Here is a 22,922-nt window from a genome sequence, read left to right on the forward strand (position 1 = left end):
TGTAGTTTTGCAACAGCTGGAGGCACCCTGGTTAGGAAAACAAACACTATTCTAATAGTTCCTATCATGGTTTAGGTTCTATTACCCAGCTTTCCGAAGAGACCCGATTGGCACATTTTGCTTGATTCTGTACTGAACTACAACTCCCATCATGCCCAGCGGGAGGTAAATAAACAAGAGTCTCACCAGCTGTTAACAAAAACAATTTTGCCTTGTTTCCATTCAGTGACAACAAGCAGACACCTCAATGATCGCACGCCTGTAAATCCCCTTCAAATGTCGCTGTGACTTAAAGGGGTATTCCAGGCAAAAACTTTTTTTTTTTTAGATCTCAACTGGCTCCGGAGTTTAACAGATTTGTAAATTACTTCTATTAAAAAAATCTTAATCCTTTCAATAGTTATTAGCTTCTGAAGTTGAGTTGTTGTTTTCTGTCTAACTGCTTTCTGATGACTCACGTCCGGGACGTGACATCATCATTGAGCAGTTAGACAGAAAACTTCAGAAGCTAATAACTATTGGAAGGATTAAGATTTTTTAATAGAAGTAATTTACAAATCTGTTTAACTTTCCGGAGCCAGTTGATATATAAAAAAAAAGTGGTGGTGATGGCGGTGATAGGACTCTGGAGGATCCCCGGACAGGCAGGGGGAGAGAAGCGGGTGGCGGCGGCGGTCTCTGGCACCGCAAAAACAGCTGCAGTTAATTGATTTATAGCATCCGCTTTAAATCAATGATCTGCAGCGGCGTCCCGGGGGGGGGGGGGGGGGGGTTGGATAGCCGATAACTTGTACCGGAATATCGGTATAAGTTATCGGCTATCGGCCCTAACCTCCACCGATTATCGGTATCGGCCCTAAAAAATCGATATCGGTCGATCCCTACTTTCCGGCGGTATTCCTGTGTGCGCAGCCGGCACATGGCCCACCTCCAAAGCTCACTACACGCATAGGGCTGCCGCCGGAAAGCCCTGTATGTGTATAGTGAGCGAGGAATACGCAGCGTATTTCCCGCTGCTGCTGCAAATTTTGTGCAGCGTGAAATACACTGCGTATTCGCCAGGTGGGAACGCACCCTTAAAACGCATTGCCTTCTATGGAGACGGTGCATTTCTGAGTCCTAGCGCCGGCATGTCCTGCTGGCGCCCGCTGACTGCCAAAGGCTCTCTGGCCATGCTGGTTGGGAAGCGCTGATCTAAGTACTCCGCCCCTAGACATCTTATCCCCTAATCCAAAGGATACGAGATAAGATGTCTGATTGCGGGGGTCCCGCTGCTGGGGACCCCTGCCATCTCCATGCTGCACCCGGCATTCGTTTACAGCAGTGATCTTCAACCTGTGGACCTCCCAGATGTTGCAAAACTACAACTCCCAGCATGCCCGGACAGCCAACGGCTGTCCGGGCATGCTGGGAGTTGTAGTTTTTCAACATCTGGAGGTCCACAGGTTGGAGACCACTGGTTTAGAGTGTTGGGTGCAGCACCGGATGCTCATGATGTCATGGTCTTGGCCGCCCCCCCTCTCAATGCAAGTCTATGGGAGGGGGCGTGACAGCCATAGACTCCCATAGACTTGCATTGAGGGGACGTGGTCATGATGTCACGAGCCTCCGCCCCCTCATCGCCAGTACGCTCCGTACATTGGATGTCTGGGGTGCCACAGCCCAGATTGCGGGGGACCCCAGTGTCGGGACCCCCGCGATCAGACATCTTATCCCCAATCTTTGCATGGGGGATAAGATGTCTGGCGGCAGAGTACCCCTTTGAAGACCCTCGGTCCATGGTGAGCCCCTTTTGTCCCTCCTGGGGGGGATGTCTGTTATATGAGGCCATTAACCTTGTTGTTTTTACCATTGGGCTTTGTGGTCCCCTCATGGACTCCAGTGTAATGTTAGATTTCCTACTGAACGTGAAAATGCAGTTCGCAGGCCGCATCGATATCGGGACTTTTACAAGCTGTTAGAGGACGTAAAGCATATTAGGTATACGCATGATATCCTCCTGTCTGGGAGCTGAGCACTTCAGCTAAAAACCCCCTCATCCCCCCCACCCCAGAAAAAGTGGGGGCTCCTCAGACAAAGCAGTAAGTGTCAGAGCCCACGGTTAGCGCACGGCCGGCTCTTCACGCTGCTCCCATGGAATCCGCTCAGTGTTTGCAGCTCTCCACCCACGCTGATTGTTCTGTATCCCGGCGCCACGCACATACAAAGGCAAAAATACACCTGCCAAAAAACGTGGCGTCACTACATGTTCTGTGAAATCTTAAAGGTGCGAAAATAAAACACCTATTTGTTTCTTTTTAGGTCCAAGAACCTTCAGGACGGCGGCTAATCAGCGCTGAGGTAAAGGATTTCTTAATAATGGAAACTCCAGAGCTGCACTCACTATTCTGCTGGTGGGGTCACTGTGTACATACATTACATGACTTATCCTGTACTGATCCTGAGTTATATCCTGTATTATACTCCAGAGCTGTACTCACTATTCTGCTGGTGAGGTCACTGTGTACATACATTACATTACTTATCCTGTACTGATCCTGAGTTATATCCTGTATTATACTCCAGATCTGCACTCGCTATTCTGCTGGTGAGGTCACTGTGTACATACATTACATTACTTATCCTGTACTGATCCTGAGTTATATCCTGTATTATACTCCAGAGCTGTACTCACTATTCTGCTGGTGAGGTCACTGTGTACATACATTACATTACTTATCCTGTACTGATCCGGAGTTATATCCTGTATTATACCCCAGAGCTGTACTCACTATTCTGCTGGTGAGGTCACTGTGTACATACATTACTTATCCTGTACTGATCCTGAGTTATATCCTGTATTATACTCCACAGCTGTACTTACTATTCTGCTGGTGAGGTCACTGTGTACATACATGACATTACTTATCCTGTACTGATCCTGAGTTATATCCTGTATTATACTCCAGATCTGCACTCGCTATTCTGCTGGTGAGGTCACTGTGTACATACATTACATTACTTATCCTGTACTGATCCTGAGTTATATCCTGTATTATACTCCAGAGCTGTACTCACTATTCTGCTGGTGAGGTCACTGTGTACATACATTACTTATCCTGTACTGATCCTGAGTTATATCCTGTATCATACTCCAGAGCTGTACTCACTATTCTGCTGGTGAGGTCACTGTATACATACATTACATTACTTATCCTGTACTGATCCGGAGTTATATTCTGTATTATACTCCAGAGCTGCACTCACTATTCTGCTGGTGGGGTCACTGTGTACATACATTACATTACTTATCCTGTACTGATCCTGAGTTATATCCTGTATTATACTCCAGAGCTGTACTCACTATTCTGCTGGTGAGGTCACTGTGTACATACATTACATTACTTATCCTGTACTGATCCTGAGTTATATCCTGGATTATACTCCAGAGCTGTACTCACTATTCTGCTGGTGAGGTCACTGTGTACATACATTACATTACTTATCCTGTACTGATCCTGAGTTATATCCTGTATTATACTCCAGAACTGTACTCACTATTCTGCTGGTGAGGTCACTGTGTACATACATTACATTACTTATCCTGTACTGATCCTGAGTTCCCTCTGGTTTGGAAACATGATTCTCTGCACCCATCGGGATTGGTCAGGTTGTAACATTTAGCGCTGGTGTTTTCTTCGCAGTTATGACGCTGTCACAGAACGTTTCAAGATTTTTCTCTTTTGTGACGCCTCAGACTGACAGAGGTGAGTGATCCGCTCTCATCTGATCCGCTCTCATCTGATCCGCTCTCATCTGATCCGCTCTCATCTGATCCGCTCTCATCTGATCCGCTCTCATCTGATCCGCTCTCATCTGATCCGCTCTCATCTGATCCGCTCTCATCTGATCCGCTCTCATCTTCATTTTCCCATCAGAGAACCAAACAGGCTGATCCTGCAGGATTATAATGCTGGACGGATAGAATATCCTTATTGGAATGAAATGGCTTTGGATTGTCCCAAAATCCGCTCTCCAAGATTGCTGCGCCTATGAGCGGTGTTCACACATTGCAGTTGTGTTTCAGTCATTTAATGTGTTTTTTTTTCCACGGTTTCTGAAACTGCAGCACATAGGCCAAGGCCCATTCACTCTATGGAATGTCCAAGCCAAATTCTGCTTGGAAATTTCCGGTGCAGCAGCCTCCGTTAGTTTTCAATGGGATTCTGCTGCACTGTTCCCACTGAAGAATTTGCGGCGAAAATTCCGGATTCCCATCTCCTTGGTCATTCTTTCAGCGGAATTATGTACTGACTGCATTGCCATTAAAGGGGTATTCCGGGTTAATACATCTTATCACCTATTCTGTGCCGGACGCTGCCTCCGAGATGGGACTCCGCGCGACGTCACGGCCACGCCCCTATTGATGTGTCGCCACACCCCCTCCTTTCATGTCTATGGGAGGGGGCGTGACAGCCGTCACGCCCCCTCCCGTAGACATGAATGGAGGGGGCGTGGCGTGACGTCACTAGGGGGGGAGTGGCTGTGACATCACATCCTCGTCTCAGAGGTACCGCCCGGCACAGAATGCCACGGGCTGCACAGAAATCGTGTGGTCCTTTGGATAGGGGATAAGATGTATATACCCGGAATGCCCCTTTTAATGAGGATGTCCCGTATCCACGTCATCATGGCGACAATTGATACTTGCGCCCCTCACTGCAGTTCCGTAATGTGATTCTGCCCTTGTTGTGATTAAGATGAAATGTTAAATGAGCGCTATCCTCTTATAGAAACTAATGATGTGTGATGGAGATAGATCATATGCTTTGATCCGTCAGGGTCTGTGTTCAGGCTTGGCGCATGCGCTCCTGACTCCTGGGTCACATGACCTGGACAGTTGCAGACAGCAATGCAAGTCTATGTGGTTGTCCAGGTCTCATAGACACTGGTGGGTGAGGAGCACGCGGTAATGCTGCTCTCTTCCCACTCACTCATTAGTCAGGGTCAATAAAAATTTTTGACATGTCCTTTTTTTTGGCAATTTACTCTTCTTAGTATTTTTAAATGGGCACTGTCAGATATAAAAACTTTTGATATGTTGTACATCTTGGCAAAACAATAGTTTTTCTAATATACTTTAACACATTTTATGGAAGAAAGCTGCCTCCAAAAATCCCACCACTAGGGGTCCCCATACCTCTTGAGACACTGATCATGAGCCACAGCATCATGAGGGTGTCCATGGGTCATGGACACGAGATGACTGATTGACAAGGCTACAGCCTGCAGCAACACTGCTGTGAAAGAGTTTTACCAATCATGTGCCTCCAGCTGTTGCAAAACTACAATTCCAAGTATGCCCGGACAGTCAAAGTATGTCTGGGCATCCTGGGATTTGTAGTTCTGCAAAAGCTGTAGGCACACAGCAGAAGGCAACACTGCTATAAAAGAGTTTATCCAAACAACCTCCAACTATTCCAAAACTACAAGTCCCAGCATTACAGGGCTGGCAAAGGATGACACACATTGAATGACTTGGGATGTAAGATGTAAGTTATACACTCACCATATTGTCTTTGGTGGTGGAGTACGGGCACTCCCTAATGATCATTGTGTATGTACAGCAAAAAACCAGAGAGTAAAGGGTTACAGAGCAGGGCTGCTGGGCTCCAAGAGCAGTGAGTCAGCAGAGTGAGGGGGAGGAGTCATCACAGTGCAGACAAGAGAAGGACACTCCCTCTCCCTGTGGGAAGATGGAAAAGACATTGAGCAGTGTTAATATGCTATTTTTTTAGTGAATTATCATTGATAGACATAAAAATTGCATATACGTGATCAGGATGAGGTAACTGAGTAACATATAACAGTTTTGATTTTTTTTGTGGGATCTGACAGGTACGCTTTAACTTATTGCTTTTGTGCTTCTCTTTTTTTTTTTATTTGCAGAAAGCTGTGCCGACCCCCCAGCTGCAATGATCTAAGTTACTGGATGATAGAAAGACCCTCATCATGGCAGGCCTGCAGCTCCTGACCCCGGCCTCCTCACCCATGGGCCCCTTCTTTGGACTGCCCTGGCAGCAGGAGGCGATCCATGATAATATATACACCCCTAGGAAATATCAGGTGCAGGATGGGGGTCCTCCAGCCGCAGGGGATATGTGATGTGAACGCAGAGATCGCTTTCAGAGGAATGGGGGATGTAGGGCGGTGCCTCCAGCTGTTGCAAAACTTCAACTCCCAGCATGCCCGGACAGCCTTTGGCTGTCCGGGCATGCTGGGAGTTGTAGTTTTGGAACAACTGGAGGCACACTGCACTGATCTAGGGTAACGGAAATTGCAGGGGGTCTCCACACTTCTTTGTACCCCATGTTTCTTGGTGAAACAACCTCCGTCTTAAAGGGGTACTCCTCTGTCCATGTCAGGAACTGTCCAGAGCAGGAGAGGTTTGCTATGGGGATTTGCTCCTACTCTGGACAGTTCCTGAGACAGACAGGGGTGTCAACAGAGAGCACTGTGGTCAGACAGAAAAGACATTCAAAAAGAAAAAGCTGTGGAGCATATACAGCAGCTGATAAGTAGTGGAAGGATTAAGATTTTGAAATAGAAGTAATTTACAAATCGGTTTTAACTTTCTGGCACCAGTTGATTTATAAAAAAGTTTAAGTGGAGTACCCCTTTAATACAAAGTACAGGCAATAAATGCAGATAATTCCTTATTCCTTTTTCAGACTTCGTTAGCTTTGGCTGATATATTCTTATGGGATCACTTTAATATCTTTATTTCTGCACATTTGGGCTAAAAATTTAGAAAGAAGTTGCCATTTTATGCTCGCGCTGATGTATTTTTTTTCCACTGTAATGCCGAAATCTGCCACCATAGTGAGTGACCATCAGCTACAGGGGACACAAAGGCGGCATGCGAACTAAACCGAACACGTTTTTACATCTAAATGCAGGAGTTTTTTATTTTTTTAAAGGGGTACTCTGGTGAAAACCTTTTTTCTTTTAAATCAACTGGTGCCAGAAAGTTAAACATATTTGTAAATGACTTCTATTAAAAAATCTTAATCCTTCCAGTACTTATTAGCTGCTGAATGCTTCAGAGGAAATTCCTTTCTTTTTGGAACACTGATGACATCACGAGCACAGTGCTCTCTGCTGACATCTCTGTCCATTTTAGCAACCGTGCATAGCAGATGTATGCTAAGGGCAGCATGGTGGCTCAGTGGTTAGCACTGCTGCCTTGCATTGCTGGGGACTTGGGTTCCAATCCCACTAAGGACAACAATAAATAAAGACTTAAAAGAATTTCCTCTGTAGTATTCAGCAGCTAATAAGTACAGGAAGGATTAAGATTTTTTAATAGAAGTAATTTACACATCTGTTTAACTTTCCGGAGCCAGTTGATTTAAAAGAAAAAAGGTTTTCACCGGTGTACCCCTTTAAGTTTTAACCCTTTATAGTGCCAACATGAAATACATGATTCCTGAGAGTTGATCGTGACCGTTTTCAGTACATTTACGATGAATATAATATCTGATCTTCTGGTGCAGGTGGAGCTGCTGGAAGCAGCTTTGGACCACAATACTATAGTGTGTTTGAACTCAGGCTCAGGGAAGACGTTCATCGCCGTACTACTTACTAAAGAGCTGTCCTATCAGATACGGGGAGACTTTCATAAATCCGCCAAGAGAACAGTGTTCCTGGTCAATTCTGGTAAGTGTCAGCCCGTGCGTAGGGTTAACTCTGTGTTTCCCAACCAACATGCCTCTTGCTGTTGCAAAGCTATAGCTCTCAGCTTGCTGCTGTCCGGGCATTCTGGAAGTTGTGGTTTTGCAACAGCTGGAGGCGCTCTAGTTGGGAAACACTGCTTTATCGTATCTTCTTGGCATGTCATGTGAGCAGAGGGTGGTTATATGGAGGGACGTGCTATCTTGCTGGTTATTAAAGGAGTCATTTAGTGAAAGATAACTTATCCCCCTATTGAATAGGAAATAAGTTATAGATGGCGGGCGGGTCCGACCGCTGGGTCCCCACACGATCTCCTGAACGGGGCCCCGGCGGTCTGCTGGAAGGGGGTGTGTGACCTGAAGTACACTACGGGCGAACTACAATGCTCAGAATAGAAGGAGTCATATTTGGCTTTTTGAGAGCAAATTTTGCTCGGGGGGCATGTCGCATTTAGGAAGCCCCTATGGTGCCAGAACAGCAAAAAAAAAAACACATGGCATACCATTTTGGAAACTAGACCCCTTGAGGAACGTAACAAGGAATAAAGTGAGCCTTAATACCCCACAGGTGTTTCACGACTTTTGCATATGTAAAACAAAAATTTTTTTTCCACTAAAATGTTTCCCCACAAATTTCCCATTTTTGCAAGGGTTAATAGCAGAAAATACCCCCCAAAATTTGTAACCCCATCTCTTCTGAGTATGGAGATACCCCATAAGTTGACTTGAAGTGCACTACGGGCAAATTACAATGCTCAGAAGAGAAGGAGTCATATTTGGCTTTTTGAGAGCAAATTTCGCTCGAGGGGCATGTCACATTTAGGAAGCCCCTAAGGTGCCAGAACAGCAAAAAAAAAAAAAAAACACACTGCATACTATTTTGGAAACTAGACCACTTGAGGAACGTAACAAGGAATAAAGTGAGCATTTGCCCCCCCACTGGTGTCTGACAGATCTTTGGAACAGTGGGCTGTACAAGTTTTCATTTTCATGGACCACTGTTCCAAAGATCCGTCAGACACCTGTGGGGGGTAAATTCTCACTGCACCCCTCATTACATTCCGTGAGGGGTGTCGTTTCCGAAATGGGGTCACATGTGGGGTTTTGTTGTTTTTGCGTTTGTCAAAACCGCTGTAACAATCAGCCACCCCTGTGCAAATCACCTCAAATGTACATGGTGCACTCTCCCTTCTGGGCCTTGTTGTGCACCCCCAGAGGACTTTACGCCCACATATGGGGTATCTCCGTAGTCAGGAGAAACTGCATTACAAATTTTGGGGGGCTTTTTTTCCCTTTTACCTCTTGTGAAAATGTAAAGTATAGGGCAACACCAGCATGTTAGTGTAAAAAATTTAATTTTTTTTACACTAACATTCTGGTGTAGACCCCAACATTTCCTTTTCATGAAGGGTTAAAGAAGAAAAAGCCCCCCAAACCTTGTAACGCAATTTCTCCCGAGTACGGCGATACCCCATATGTCGCCCTAAACTGTTGCCCTGAAATACGACAGGGCTCCAAAGTGAGAGCGCCATGTGCATTTGAGGCAAATTAGGGATTTGCATAGGGGTGGACATAGGGGTATTCTACGCCAGTGATTCCCAAACAGGGTGCCTCCAGCTGTTGCAAAACTCCCAGCATGCCTGGACTGTCAACGGCTGTCCGGCAATACTGGGAGTTGTTGTTTTTCAACAGCTGGAGGCTCTGCTTTGGAAACAGTGGTGTACCGGACGTTCTTATTGGGGGAGGGGGGCCGTGTAGGGGTATGTGTATATGTAGTGTTTTTAACTTTTTATTTTTGTGTTAGTGTAGTGTAGTGTTTTTAGGGTACAGTCACATGGGCGGGGGATTACAGCAAGTTTCCCAGCGCAAAATTTGCTGCATCTCAAACTTGCAGCGAGAAACCCACTGTAAAACCCTCGTCCATGAGAATGTACCCTGTACATTCACATGGGGGGGGTGCACCAGCTGTTGCAAAACCACAACTCCCAGCGTGCATGGTCTGTTAGTGCATGCTGGGAGTTATAGTTTTGCAACAGCTGGAGGCACACATGTTAGGAAACACTGAGTTAGAAACAGACAATGTTTCCCAACCAGTGTGTCTCCAGTTGTTGCAAAACTACAACTCCCAGCATGCCCAGACAGCTAAAGGGCATGCTGGGAGTTGTAGTTCGGCAACATCTGAAGGGTGTTCAGATGTTGCTGAACTAAAACTCCCAGCATGCCTGGACAGTCAGTGCATGCTGGGAGTTGTAGTTTTGCAACAGCTGGAAGAGCACAGATTGGAGACAATTATACAATGGTCTCCAAACTGGGGCCCTCCAGATGTTGCAAAACTACAACTCCCAGCATGCCCAGACAGCTAAAGGCTGTCTAGGCATGCTGGGAGTTGTAGTTTTCAGACTCCTAGAAGCAGCAGTGAAGATTTTCACTGCTGCTTCTGAGGACCATATACTTACCTGCCGGTCCCGTCGCTGCTCGTCCACGTGGCCGGTCCCGCAGTGCTCCTCGGTCCCACCGCTGGTTCGGGTAAGTCCGCCGGTCCCCACGTGTTCCCCCACCTATGCCGCGAGGATCTGAACTTTCACCCCAGATCACTGTGATTGGTCCACAGGGACCAATCACAGTGATCACTGACCAGGACCATCAATGGATGGTCCTGGGGGTGAAGCAGAAGTTGTCCCCTGCTGGAAACAGCGGGACTTCTGCTGGTTAACCCGTGCGATGCTGCGCATCGCCGGGTTAACTGAATGTCATTTATAAACGTCGGGATGCTCGAATGCACTGCATAACCCGGCGTTGATATATGACATTCTGCGGGAAGGGGATAAAAGGTATGGAGCTCCTACTGTTCGGGGGGAGATTATACCCTCACTGCTTAACCTGTGGATATGGGATACAATTTTTAAACACTGTAGTACCCCTTTAAGAGATGAATTCAAGAACATTTTACAATGACTCTTTTTTATTTACATTTTTTTAATTTTTTTAGCAGTAATAGAGTAAGAGAAATGATCTTGTAGTGGTAAATCCTGTTTTCCTGGTTGTTTCGGATACAGTTTTCTATTATCCTACATTTTTTTTATGTGTCTCTTTAAGCTAAACAAGTTGCCCAGCAAGTTTCCGCGGTCCGCACCCACTCGGATCTGAAGGTCGGGGAATATTCCAGTCTAGAAGTTGTGGAAAGTTGGCCAAAAGAAAAATGGCAGGAAGAGTTTGTGGCCCATCAGGTATTGGTCAGATCACAGTAACCTGTAACCTGTAGAAGGGTGGGGGTGGGGGTGGGGGTGGTGGTTCTAGGTTAGACCCCTTTCACACTACAGGTATCATCCTGTAAAAAAACCTTTGTTAGGCTGGGTTCACACCACATTTTTGCAATACAGTTTTTTTATCAGGTTTTTTTTTATAAAAAAACGGATTCCTTAAAACCTGACTAAACTGTATCAAAACGTGTGTACAAAGTTTTATCTGTATACGGTTTGAAAAATGACGTCCGGTTGCATCCGTTTTTTAAGAAAAAAAACGTATACGTTTTGATTTTTTTCACTCCATTATGAATAAAGTTTCACTTGTTTGATTGAAATTCCAAGAAAAAAATCGCCAAGGTCAAAAACCGGATGGTGCAAACCAGATGGAGCCGTACGCACATACAGTTCTGTACGGTTCCCATTGACTCCCATGTTACAAAAAAAAAACGTATACAGGTTAATACGGTTTTTCACCCGGACCAAAAACCATGGTAGACTACAGTTTTCTGTCCAGAAAAATCCTGCGAGTACAATGGAAATATGGTGAGCTTCAGGATTATAAACTCTCACCTGGTGAGTAGAGATGAGCGAATTTACAGTAAATTCAATTCGTCACGAACTTCTCGGCTCGGCAGTTGATGACTTTTCCTGCGTAAATTAGTTCAGCTTTCAGGTGCTCCGGTGGGCTGGAAAAGGTGGATACAGTCCTAGGAAAGAGTCTCCTAGGACTGTATCCACCTTTTCCAGCCCACCGGAGCACCTGAAGGCTGAACTAATTTATGCAGGATAAGTCATCAACTGCCGAGCTGAGAAGTTTGTGACGAATCGAATTTACTGTAAGTTCGCTCATCTCTAGTACTGAGCATGCTCCGTACAGCTTTACAAAAAAAGGGTTAAAAACCTGATTAAAAAAAAACCCCAGGTGTAACTGGTGATAACAGATGAACAACATCAGGTTAAGAGAAAAACTGATGGTCATCAGTTATCATCCGTTATTGCATCCGTTTTTTTTATTTTTTTTATCCGTTATTGTCAAATAACGTCACTAAAAAAGCAGGATGATGCCTGTAGTGTGAAAGGGGCCTTAGTCTGCGCCTGTCCTTAATCTTGTGAATGCGGCCTTTAATGAAGCACTTTTTTTGCCCATATCATGCGCAGTCACACCATCACTAGTGCAGCACCATGTTTTATTTGACCATTAGTCAGCTGACAGAACTGTATACAGCAGTGTTTCCCAACCAGGGTGCCTCCAGCTGTTGCAACACTACAACTCCCAGCATGCCCGGACAGCCTTTGGCTGTCCGGGCATGCTGGGAGTTGTAGTTTTGCAACAGCTGGAGGCACCCTGGTTGGGAAACGCTGCTGTATACAGTATCTGTATACTACTGCTATCTCTCTGGGATTTACATATATAGTGGTTATACTCCTCCCCTCAACTTCATCTGTATACTACTGCTATCTCTATGGGATTTGTGTGTGTGTGTGTGTGTGTGTGTGTGTGTATGTATATGTGTGTGTGTATATATATATATATATATATATATCTATATCTATATATACAGGGATGTGGAAATCCTATAGCCCGACGCCCGGGACAAGTAGTTTTGGGCACCGGGCAGGTGAATTGTTTATAGATTTAGCCTTGTATCGGGCGAGCAGGGACAGACCGACGTCCCCCTTATTTTTCTTTAATGCCGGTGTGAGGCGCAGGAGCCGATGGAAGTCTGTACCTCACACCAGCACTCAGAGTGTATGGAGGGGGCGGCTGCCTCCAGCTGACTGCAGAGCCCCCTTATCTCCCCACCCGGAGGATGGACGCAGCTCAGAGACACAGCAGGGTGAGAGAAAGGATGTTGACAGCTCCATCCGCCACACACAGCTCCATCCCCCGCACACAGCTCTATCCCTCCCCCTCCCCTGCTCTGTCTAGACAGGACCTAATCCACCACGAGGCAGTTGCTTCTTTGCACGGGGAAAACACAGAGCAGGGGGGGGGGGGGGGGGGGGAAGGACGGAAATCTCACCTCACACCGGCCGGGACTACAGCTCTGATGTCCACTCATGGCGGCTCAGGTGAGGAGACCGAGAATACAGGCGACAGGAAGGGTGGTTGTATATGTAGGGTGTGAGTGTATGTGTGATGGGGGGGCAGCGGCAGGTGTATGTATGATGTGTGCATATGTATGGTGTATATCAGTGTTTCCCAACCAGGGTGCCTCCAGCTGTTGCAAAACTACAACTCCCAGCATGCCCTGGGCATGCTGGGAGTTGTAGTTTTGCAACAGCTGGAGGCACCCTGGTTGGGAAACACTGGTGGATATGTATGGTGTGAGTGTATGTGTGTATGATGTCTGTCTATGTGTGATGTGTATGTAATGTATAATGTGTGTATGATGTCTATGTATGATGTATGTATAATGTCTGTGTGGTGTATGTAATGTATGATGTATGTATAATGTCTAAGTGTGATGTGTGTGTATGTGATGTATGATGTGGGGTGGGCAGCAGCAGGTGTATGTATGATGTGGGGTGGGCAGCAGCAGGTGTATGTATGATGTGGGGTGGGCAGCAGCAGGTGTATGTATGATGTGTGCATATGTATGGTGTATATGTATGGTGTGAGTGTATGTGTGTATGTAATGTATGATGTGTGGGGGGGGGGGTGTATGTATGTATATGGGGGCAGTGGCTGGTGCATGTATATGTGTATGCATGAATGTTTTGTATAGGAGCAGACGGGCATTAGGGCAGTTGTGCCATCTAATTTTATTTATTTTTAGTGGCACCCGCACTGAATTGCACCCCCAGAAACCCCCCCCCCCCCCCCCTTCATACTCACCCACCAACCAAGAGCCCTACGGATGCACACAAACACGCCCGAACCAAAACTACAACTCCCAGCATGTTGGACCATAACCTAAACTGTAGAACTATAAAGTGTAACTTGCTGGGAGTTGTAGTTTTGGTTCGGGTCAGCTGCAGAGCTATAGGCTGCATCAGGGCATGCTGGGAGTTGTAGTTACTAACTGTAATTCCCAGTATTCCTTGACACAGACTATGGCTCTGCAGCTGACACAAACCAAAACTACAACTCCCAGCATGTTACACAATAACCTTAACTGTACTACTACAGTGCAATATGCTGCCATAGGCTGTATCAGGGCATGTTGGGAGTTGTAGTTATCTAGTAACTAAATGCAACTTCCAGCATTTTCTGACACAAAATGCACCATATAAACTGGAGAAGCAGAACCCCCCCCCCCCCCCCCCCAGTAACACATAAGTCCCTATTGAGACTGAAAAATAGTGATTAAAATATTTTAAAAAGTGCGTATATATGTGAATAAGCCCCTTTCCTAATAAAAGTTTCCAATTTTCTTTAAAAATAATGTACAAAAATAAACATAAGTGGTATCTCTGCACGTGGAAATTTCCAGACTATTAAAATATAATGTTAATTAAACCGTACGGTGAACGGTGTAAATGTAAAATAGTCCAGAATTGCTCATTTTTGGTCACTTCATAGGAGAAATTTTTTATAAGGTGATCAAAAAGTTACATCTAGACTTATCTGGGCTTGTCTCAGGCGTAAGAGGAGCTACAGCTCTCCCTCCGCTAATATCCTGGCATACTGCGATCACCTATTAACCATTAGATCACCGCTGTCAGCAGTGTCTAAAGGATCTTATATCCATCCCTGGTGGTCTAGTGGGGGGGGGGATCAGACTATTTTGGTGGAAATTATTTTATCTGCCAGGACAAGTGGATTTTCTTGAGGGACAAGTAGATTGTGTTCCGCTTTAGTCCCTTGGACAAGTAGTTTTTTTTTAAATTTCCACACCACTGATATATATTTATATTTATAAATAATATATAGTGGTTATACTTCCCCCCCCCCCCCCCCCCAGCTCTGTCTGTATACTACTGCTATCTCTATGGGATTTGTGTATATATAGTGGTTATACTCCTCCCCTCAACTCTATCTGTATACTGCTGTTGCTCTCTCAATGGGATGAGGATCTATAGCAGTTATACACCTACCCCTGAGGCTTTGTTCACATACAGGGTGAAAATGGCAGCGAAATTGATGCGATTTTCCCACAATTGTTTACATTCCGGTAAAAACATGTATGGAAAAATGCAGTTTAAGCGCAACGGTCATCAGGATTGAACCCCTAAAAGGATGAACAGTGTGTACAAGCTGTGTATTACAGTATTGAGCCAAACCTTTGTAATCATAATCTGTGGTTTTAGGAAGATAAAAAAAAAAGTCAGAAGCGTGGTCGGGGGTCCACAATACCCCAGGGCCACCACGCCTGTCTTTAATATCACAGCACCAGCCCTGTGCGAGCGACATACACCACCTCCGCACATGTGGCGACCAATAGAGGTAGAGAGCTCACTCCCTGCCTGTAATGACGGAACGTCTCGGCATCGCTCCGGAGCGCTCCCCAAGGCCGCAGATGAGCGGAGGCAGCAAGCAGGTGCATCTATGCGGGAAGAGATTTACATGCTTGCTGCCTCCTCTCATCTGCTTCTGTGATTGCTTACATTGCCAGTCAGGCCACGCCCCCAGTGACAGGCCAAGCCCCCTCATCTGCTTCTGTGATTGCTCAGATTGCCAGTCAGGCCACGCCCCCAGTGACAGGCCAAGCCCCCTCATCTGCTTCTGTGATTGCTCAGATTGCCAGTCAGGCCACGCCCCCAGTGACAGGCCAAGCCCCCTCATCTGCTTCTGTGATTGCTCGAATAGCTGATCAGGCCACTCCCCCCAGCGCATATGTCACTGTAAAACGTAACTTTCTTGGTCGCCCTTCATTGGGGGACACATATACTGATGAGTATAAGCTCTTGCCACTAGTAGGCGCTGACACTATGAAAAAAAAGTTGGCTCCTCCCTGGCAGGATATACCCGCCCGCTGGAAGTTAGGTCATCAGTTTAGCTTAGTGTCAGTAGGAGGCAGGACACAGGTCTGGGAGCCCCCCCAGACTTAGTCTCTTTTTTAAAAATAATTTTTTAGTAAGGGCTGTTTCTTTCGGATCTGCTGTCTTGGTACCCCACTACTATTGTGAGGAATCCATGTCTGTGTCCTTACATATATTTCGGTCCCTCTGCACGTGTGGAGCCCACCTTCCTTTCTGTCGGCGTCAGTCAGTTCAGCGCTCTGGTTTTCCAGGATGACCCCTTTTCTGGGCATTCCGCTCCTTTTTTTTTATAGCCGTCTCCTCCTTTGGTGTCCATCTTTTCTCAAGATGGATTGAGTTCTGGTCATCCGGATTATGCCTGTCCAGCTTTTTCGCCTCCCGGGGGCTTGTTGTGGGCCCCTGGGTGGGGGTTTTGGGTCTGCAGATGTTCAGATCATCGACCTCCTGCACAACCGCTTTCTGTCTTTTTCCCTTTTTCCAGTGTTTTTCTGGTCTCCGCCTTCTGCTCAGGCACATGCTGCTCTCCCTGGCGTTTTTTTGAATCTGTAGACTCTGGATGGGATTCTCTTTTTGTGCCCTTTTCCATTTTTGTTTCCCAGCTGGGTTAGCCCTCTGTCTGGTTCTGTGTTCCTTGGACTGGACTTCCTACCTCCTCCCGGGATGGTTCCGGCCCATCTGGCTTTCTAGTTTACTCTTTCTTGTCTCCCTATATGGACCAGGGGTTAGTGTCCCTGCCACGGATGGTTCCTTCCTTTGGTGTCCCAGTCCATCATCATCCATGGACGGGGGATCTTCCGAGAGCTTTGTTTTTTGGGCCTCGGTTATCTCTGGTTCGGTCTCAGGACTGATTCCCTAGGGGACTGCTTTTGTACATCCCATCAGTATAGGTGTCCCCCAATGAAGAGCGACTGAGAAAAGGAGATTTTTTTTTTTTTTGGACTTTCTGTAAAATCTTTCTCGGTGCCTTCATTGGGGGACACCGCACCCACCCATTTCTGCATTTGTCCGGATATTCTTTCTCTATCGGTTCCATTGTTTTTTTTAATTTATTTTTATCTGAGTTTCCTTTCTTAGGGTCCTTCGGACATGTTCTTTGTTGGCTTCTCCTACTGCTTTGTGACAAAACTGATTACTTCGCTTCCAGTGGGTGGGTCTATCCTGCCAGGGAGGAGCCGACTTTTTTTTTCCTAGTGTCAGCGCCTCCTAGTGGCAAGAGCATATACCAATCAGTATAGGTTTCCCCCAATGAAGGCTACGAGAGGGATTTTATGGTGAGTACAAAAAAATCTCATTTTTAATTTTGTGTAATTCCCAGAAGAAATGTGTTTAAGGGAACGTTCACACGTACGCAGATTTGATGCGCAGGATTTTCTGCTGCAGATTTCAATGTAAACTAAATGACTGAGCGCAGCTTCTAATCCGCAGTTACAAATTCTGCGCATCAAATCTGTATTTGTGAACGTACCCTAAAGCTGATGTCAGAGCGGACCAAGATGTCAGAAGGGAGCGTATTTGGGAGTTATCACTCCCTTGACAATGGTGCACAGCACTGCAGTTTCCGCAATCATTGTCCGCTCGGGTATTCGTTTAAAAAGTCACTCTATTGCCAACCTCTACATGTTTCGCCGTTACAACGGCGTTCCCAAGAGGCAATAGTGGCGGTGACGCCAAATACGCTCCCTTCTGACATCTTGGTCCGCACTGGCATCAGCCTTAAACACATTTCTTCTGGGAATTACACATTTTTAATAGTAACAAATTAAAAGTTAAGTTTTAGGAGTTACTTATAGAGGGGTTTTGTACCCCTTACGGCCCTGGGGTTTGGTTATTAGTGTTATTGGGCCCCTTACTGCCCATGGGTAGAGTAGTTCGAGAGTCATGGTGGCCCTGGGGTATTCCGGACCCCCGGCCATGCCTCTCCAGCTGTTCCTGGCTTTTCATAAGTGTGTTATCGTCCTAAAATCTCAGATTATGATTATAAAGGTTCGGCTGCATTACTGGGATACGCAGCTTTTACACACTTTATGGGCTAAATCCTGATGACAGTCATGTGTTAAGGATTCAATGTGTGAACACAGCCTAAAGGCTTCACAAATTCCTAAAACACTTCAATTGGAACACTAGGTGAAATCACTTTTACCTAGTGGCAATATTTTTCTAAAAAATTTTACTTTTAGTAAGAAAAATAAAAACTCGCCAGGTGCAGTGATGAGAGAACACCCTCTCATGTTGGCAAAGCCAAAGGATTCATTAGGGGGTCATTTCAGTGATAGAATTGCAATCGGTATAGCTGAAAAGCCAATGCCTGCCACATCATCTAAAAAGGGAAAGCACAAGTATTCAAAAGAACCTTTATTATTCTCAAAAAGCCTGTGCTGCGCTATTTAAAGGGGTACTCTGGCGAGAAACATCTTATCCCCTATCCAAACGATAGGTGTGACAGCTAGTACGTAACCGTCATGCCTTCTCCCATAGAAATGAGTGGAGGGGTTTTGTAGTCGCCAGTCATGCTGCATTTAGCGGAGTTCACTCCGTGCACAGATGACCGGGGTGCCGCGCTGGAGATCGTGGGGGGACCCCCGCGGTCAGACATCTTATCCCCTACCCTGAGATGTTTTTTGCCTGAAAAAGGGGTACTTTGGTGGAAAACTTTTTTTTTTTTTTTTTATCAACTGGTGCCAGAAAGTCAAACAGACTTTTAAATTACTTCTATTAAAAAATCTTAATCCTTCCTGTACTTATTAGCTCCTGAATACTACAGAGGAAATTCTTTTCTTTTTGGAACACAGTTCTCTCTGCTGACATCACGACCACAATGCTCTCTGGTGACATCTCTGTCCATTTTAAGAACTGTCCAGAGTAGAAGAAAATCCCCATAGCAAACATTTGCTGCTCTGGACAGTTCCTAAAATGGACAGAGATGTCAGCAGAGAGCACTGTGGTCATGATGTCAGCAGAGAGCTCTATGCTCCAAAAAGAAAAGAATTTCCTCTGTAGTATTTAGCAGCTAATAAGTACTGGAAGGATTAAGATTTTTTAATAGAAGTAATTTACAAATCTGTTTAGCTTTCTGGCACCAGTTGATTTACAAAAAAAATAAAATAAAATAAAACGGACTGGCACCAGTTACCTCCATGATGGGATCACTGGGTGGTTCAGCTCCCGGTCTCCAGTTGTTCGGTGCAGCGGATCCAGTGCCAAATTCCGACATTTCCCTTTATCAGCTGTCAGAACAGCAATAGGATTATTACCTTGTGTTAAAACATCTGTGCAGCCCCTGTAGTGGGTGGGGGGCAGTATCTCCCTTATATTGTAGGTTGGCGTAACACATTTACTCAAGAAGCATCTGTAGGAGGGGGGGGGGGGCGTCTGATTGCTACAAGGCATCTAATAAAAGGGGCAGTAACTTAAGTCGGGGGCTTTGAGTTTTCGCCGGGGCACTTGTCAAACTTCATTCCCCAGAAACGTTTAGCATGAGAGCAATTTGGTGTGTGTCAGCGGCGGCACGTGATGGGGATTGTCAGATAGTTTACAGAGGAATCATTAGAAACATGTGAGCGCTTATTTCCCCAAATGCAAACCAGACGCGCGCAGGGTCCTTTACGGGATCGCCGGGCATTGACGTTCTTCATGCTTTTCTTTTTTCTTTCAGATCCTGGTTATGACCTGTCACATCTTCCTCAATGTCCTGAAGAGCGAAAGCCTCCACTTATCCAACATCAACCTCCTGGTGTTCGACGAGTGCCACCTCGCCATCCAGGATCACCCTTATCGCGAGATCATGAAGGTAGGAGGAGGGGACTAGAAATAACATGGCCACTTTCTGCTAGTAACAGCGCCACACCTGACTGGGGGTCGTGTGTAGTACTGCAGCTCTGTGAAAGAGAATGGAATGGACTACACACAACCTAATGGACAGGGGTTGGCACGGTTTGTGGATGAAAGCCGCCATGTTTTTCTGGTTCTGCACAGCGCCCTATAAGGCTATATGCCTTATTATTTTTATAGTTTGCATATGCATAGTTTCAGATTTTTTTTTATAGATGGATAGATATAGCTAGAGAGAGAGAGAGAGATATAGATATATAGAGATATATATATATATTCGAAAAAAGGAAAAAAGCTAATCTGAAATTATGCATATGCAAATTATAAAAAAAAGTCTGCACAAAAACTTCATTATAACATTATAATTCCATTTAAAAAAATAAAAAAGGCAAATTTTATTTATATATAATATATACATATACACTTTACTTTATGAGTGGCGAAGAGAGGGAGAACTGGAGGGGGGGGGGGGGGGGGAGATGAATATTCATAAGCGGCGCTGACATCAGTGCCAGTTAACCTGCAGAAGCCCCGCCCATGCCAGTTAAAGCAAGATATACACATAGAATAAAACTACAATTGCGGGGGGATGGCCGGGCGGATCCGGGTACGGTAGGGCTCGTTTTAATCAGCGTCTCCCGCACTATCCATCAGTACCTGTGAAAAGTGCGGGAGAAAATATCTGTCAGTTTTCCTTTTAAAGACATCTGTAGTGCTAGATAACTTATCCTCTACCCGAAGGATAGGGGATAAGTTATAGATCGCGGGGGGGTATGAGCGCTGGGGCCCCCGAGATCTCCTGCACGGGGCCACGGCAGTCTGCAGCAAGTGCAGTGTTGTCCCCAGCAGAAAGCCATGGCAGATACGCCATGGAGATACATGGAGGGGGTTTGTCGGCCGCCGCATCATGCAGGGAAGGAACTCCTCCTTTACAGCATACTGCCGCGGCCCCGTCCAGGAGATCCCGGGGGGCCCCAGCACTCAGACCCCCCGCGATCTATAACTTATCCAATATCCTTCAGATAGAGGATAAGTTATATTGCACTACAGATGTCCTTTAAAACCTGGGTTCTTAAAGGGGTACTCCACCCCTAGATATCTTACCCCCTATCCAAAGGAAAGGGGATTAGATGTCTGATCGCAGGGGGTCCCAGAGGCCGGACCCCCAGCGATCAGACATCTTATCCCCTATCCTTTTGGATAGAGGATTAGATGTTTAGGGGTGGAGTACCCCTTTAAAGCAGCTGGGACTGCATGTTCCTCTACTCCTGGCCATTAGAGGAGCAGATCGGCTGCTCCAGTACAGGACACCTGCACAGGTCCAGTAGGGTTAGATTACAGCTGTCATATTGGTGGTCATTAAGGAGTTAAGAACGCTCACATTGTACGTCCATGTAGCGTAATACATTTCTTTACATTTTCCTCTGATTTGGGGGTGTAAGGACCCCATTGTGCAGGCGTAGGTGGCGTCTGTCATGATCTTATCCCTTATGAATTTTTTCCAGCAATAAGCCCATTCATAACCTGCTCCCCCCCCCCCCCCCCCTCCGTCCCGCACAGATCTGTGAAGGTTGCCAGACATGTCCACGAATCTTGGGACTGACCGCGTCCATACTGAACGGGAAATGTGACCCCCGCGACCTTAAAGAGAAGATCCAGAAGCTGGAGGAAATTCTGAAGAGTAATGCTGAAACGGCAACTGATCTGGTGGTTTTAGACAGGTAAACGCAATGCAGAACCCATGACCTCACCTCCTTCTCGTATAGCATATGTGTATGGATGGCGCTGCTGGGTTAACCCCTTTATAGCTGAGCTTGAATGATAAAATAAGATGGGCGAGAATTTGGAGGGCCGGGTGTCATGTATAATAGAGCAATTCGGAACCCCCCCCCCCCAAATTCCGCTCCCATAGGCAATGCCTGAAGCAGCACTCGGCACGTGCTGTCTGCTGCTCCATACACCTGGGAGAGCTGGGGCCCCATTCTGGGGTGATTTGCTTAAGACAATGTTTCCTAATCAGGGTGCCTCCAGCTGTTACAAAACTACAACTCCCAGCATGTCTGGACAGCCAAAGGCTGTCCGGACATGCTGGGAATTGCAGTTTTGCAGCAGCTGGAGGCATCCTGGATGGGAAACGCTGACATAAGGGAAAACTCTTTTTAAAGGGGTACTCTGGTGGGAAACTATTTTATTTATTTTTTTAAATCCACTGGTGCCAGAAAGTTAAACAGATTTGTAAATTACTTCTATTAAAAATTCTTAATCCTTCCAGTACTTATTAGCTGCTGAATACTACAGAGGAAATTATTTTCTTTTTCGAACACACACTCTGCTGACATCACGAGCACAGTGCTCTCTGCTGACACCTCTGTCCATTTTTGTAACTGTCCAGAGCAGGATAGGTTTGCTATGGGGATTTTCTTCTACTCTGGACAGTTCTTAAAATGGACAGAGGTGTCAGCAGAGAGCACTGTGCTCGTGATGTCAGCAGAGAGCTCTGTGTTCGAAATAGAAAATAATTTCCTCTGTAGTATTCAGCAGTTAATAAGTACTGGAAGTATTAAGATTTTTTAATGGAAGTAATTTACAAATCTGTTTAACTTTCTAGCACCAGTTGATTTAAAAAAAAAAAAAAAAAAAAAAGTTTTCCACTGGAGTACCCCTTTAACATTGTGTATCGAGGCAGATCTGCTGTTCGTACTTCTGCTAAGGCGGGTGACATCCCAGGATTGGAGCTGTATTGTAAATCTTTCTGTGGTTTACCCAGCTTTTCTGTGGTACAGATGGGAAAAGAATGTTTACCAACCAGATTTCTTGGTGCAGGTACGCCTCCCAGCCTTGTGAGATTGTACTGGACTGTGGCCCCTATCATGACAAAAGCGGACTCTATCAGAGGCTCCTGTCTGAACTGGAGGACGCGCTGCACTTCCTGGATGACTGTAACATTCCCATTGTATCTAAAGAGAGAGATTCGACATCCATCTCCAAACAGGTACGAAGGAAGTCTTTTAATAAAAATGCTGCAGAAGTATACAGCATCGATTACCCATGTTTGCGTCTGTGAACCTTTCCCCTATCATGTCCTCTTACTACTTCCTGGTTGAGCAGTTGCTTAGTACTACAATTCCCAGAATTCATTGCTTATACTCAGTTCTGCATAGTCCTCCCACCCTCTCTACACCCCTCCCACAGCAATCGTGCCGGTTCCCTG

At 45.9% G+C, this 22,922-nt stretch overlaps 1 protein-coding gene across 1 annotated transcript in view; it reads left to right on the top strand.

Moving 5' to 3' along the window:
* Positions 1–22,922, top strand: part of DICER1 (dicer 1, ribonuclease III) — a gene marked incomplete in the record, with an annotated part of 69,014 nt that overhangs the window by 5,669 nt on the left and 40,423 nt on the right. Inside the window, 8 exon segments of the mRNA XM_056544895.1 lie at positions 2,302–2,340; positions 3,684–3,746; positions 5,929–6,105; positions 7,536–7,698; positions 10,809–10,939; positions 19,536–19,670; positions 21,272–21,432; positions 22,535–22,703. Of these exon segments, the coding sequence (XP_056400870.1) occupies positions 5,992–6,105; positions 7,536–7,698; positions 10,809–10,939; positions 19,536–19,670; positions 21,272–21,432; positions 22,535–22,703 (873 nt within the window).

Source organism: Hyla sarda, chromosome 11 (assembly GCF_029499605.1).
Source record: "Hyla sarda isolate aHylSar1 chromosome 11, aHylSar1.hap1, whole genome shotgun sequence".
NCBI lineage: Eukaryota > Metazoa > Chordata > Amphibia > Anura > Hylidae > Hyla > Hyla sarda.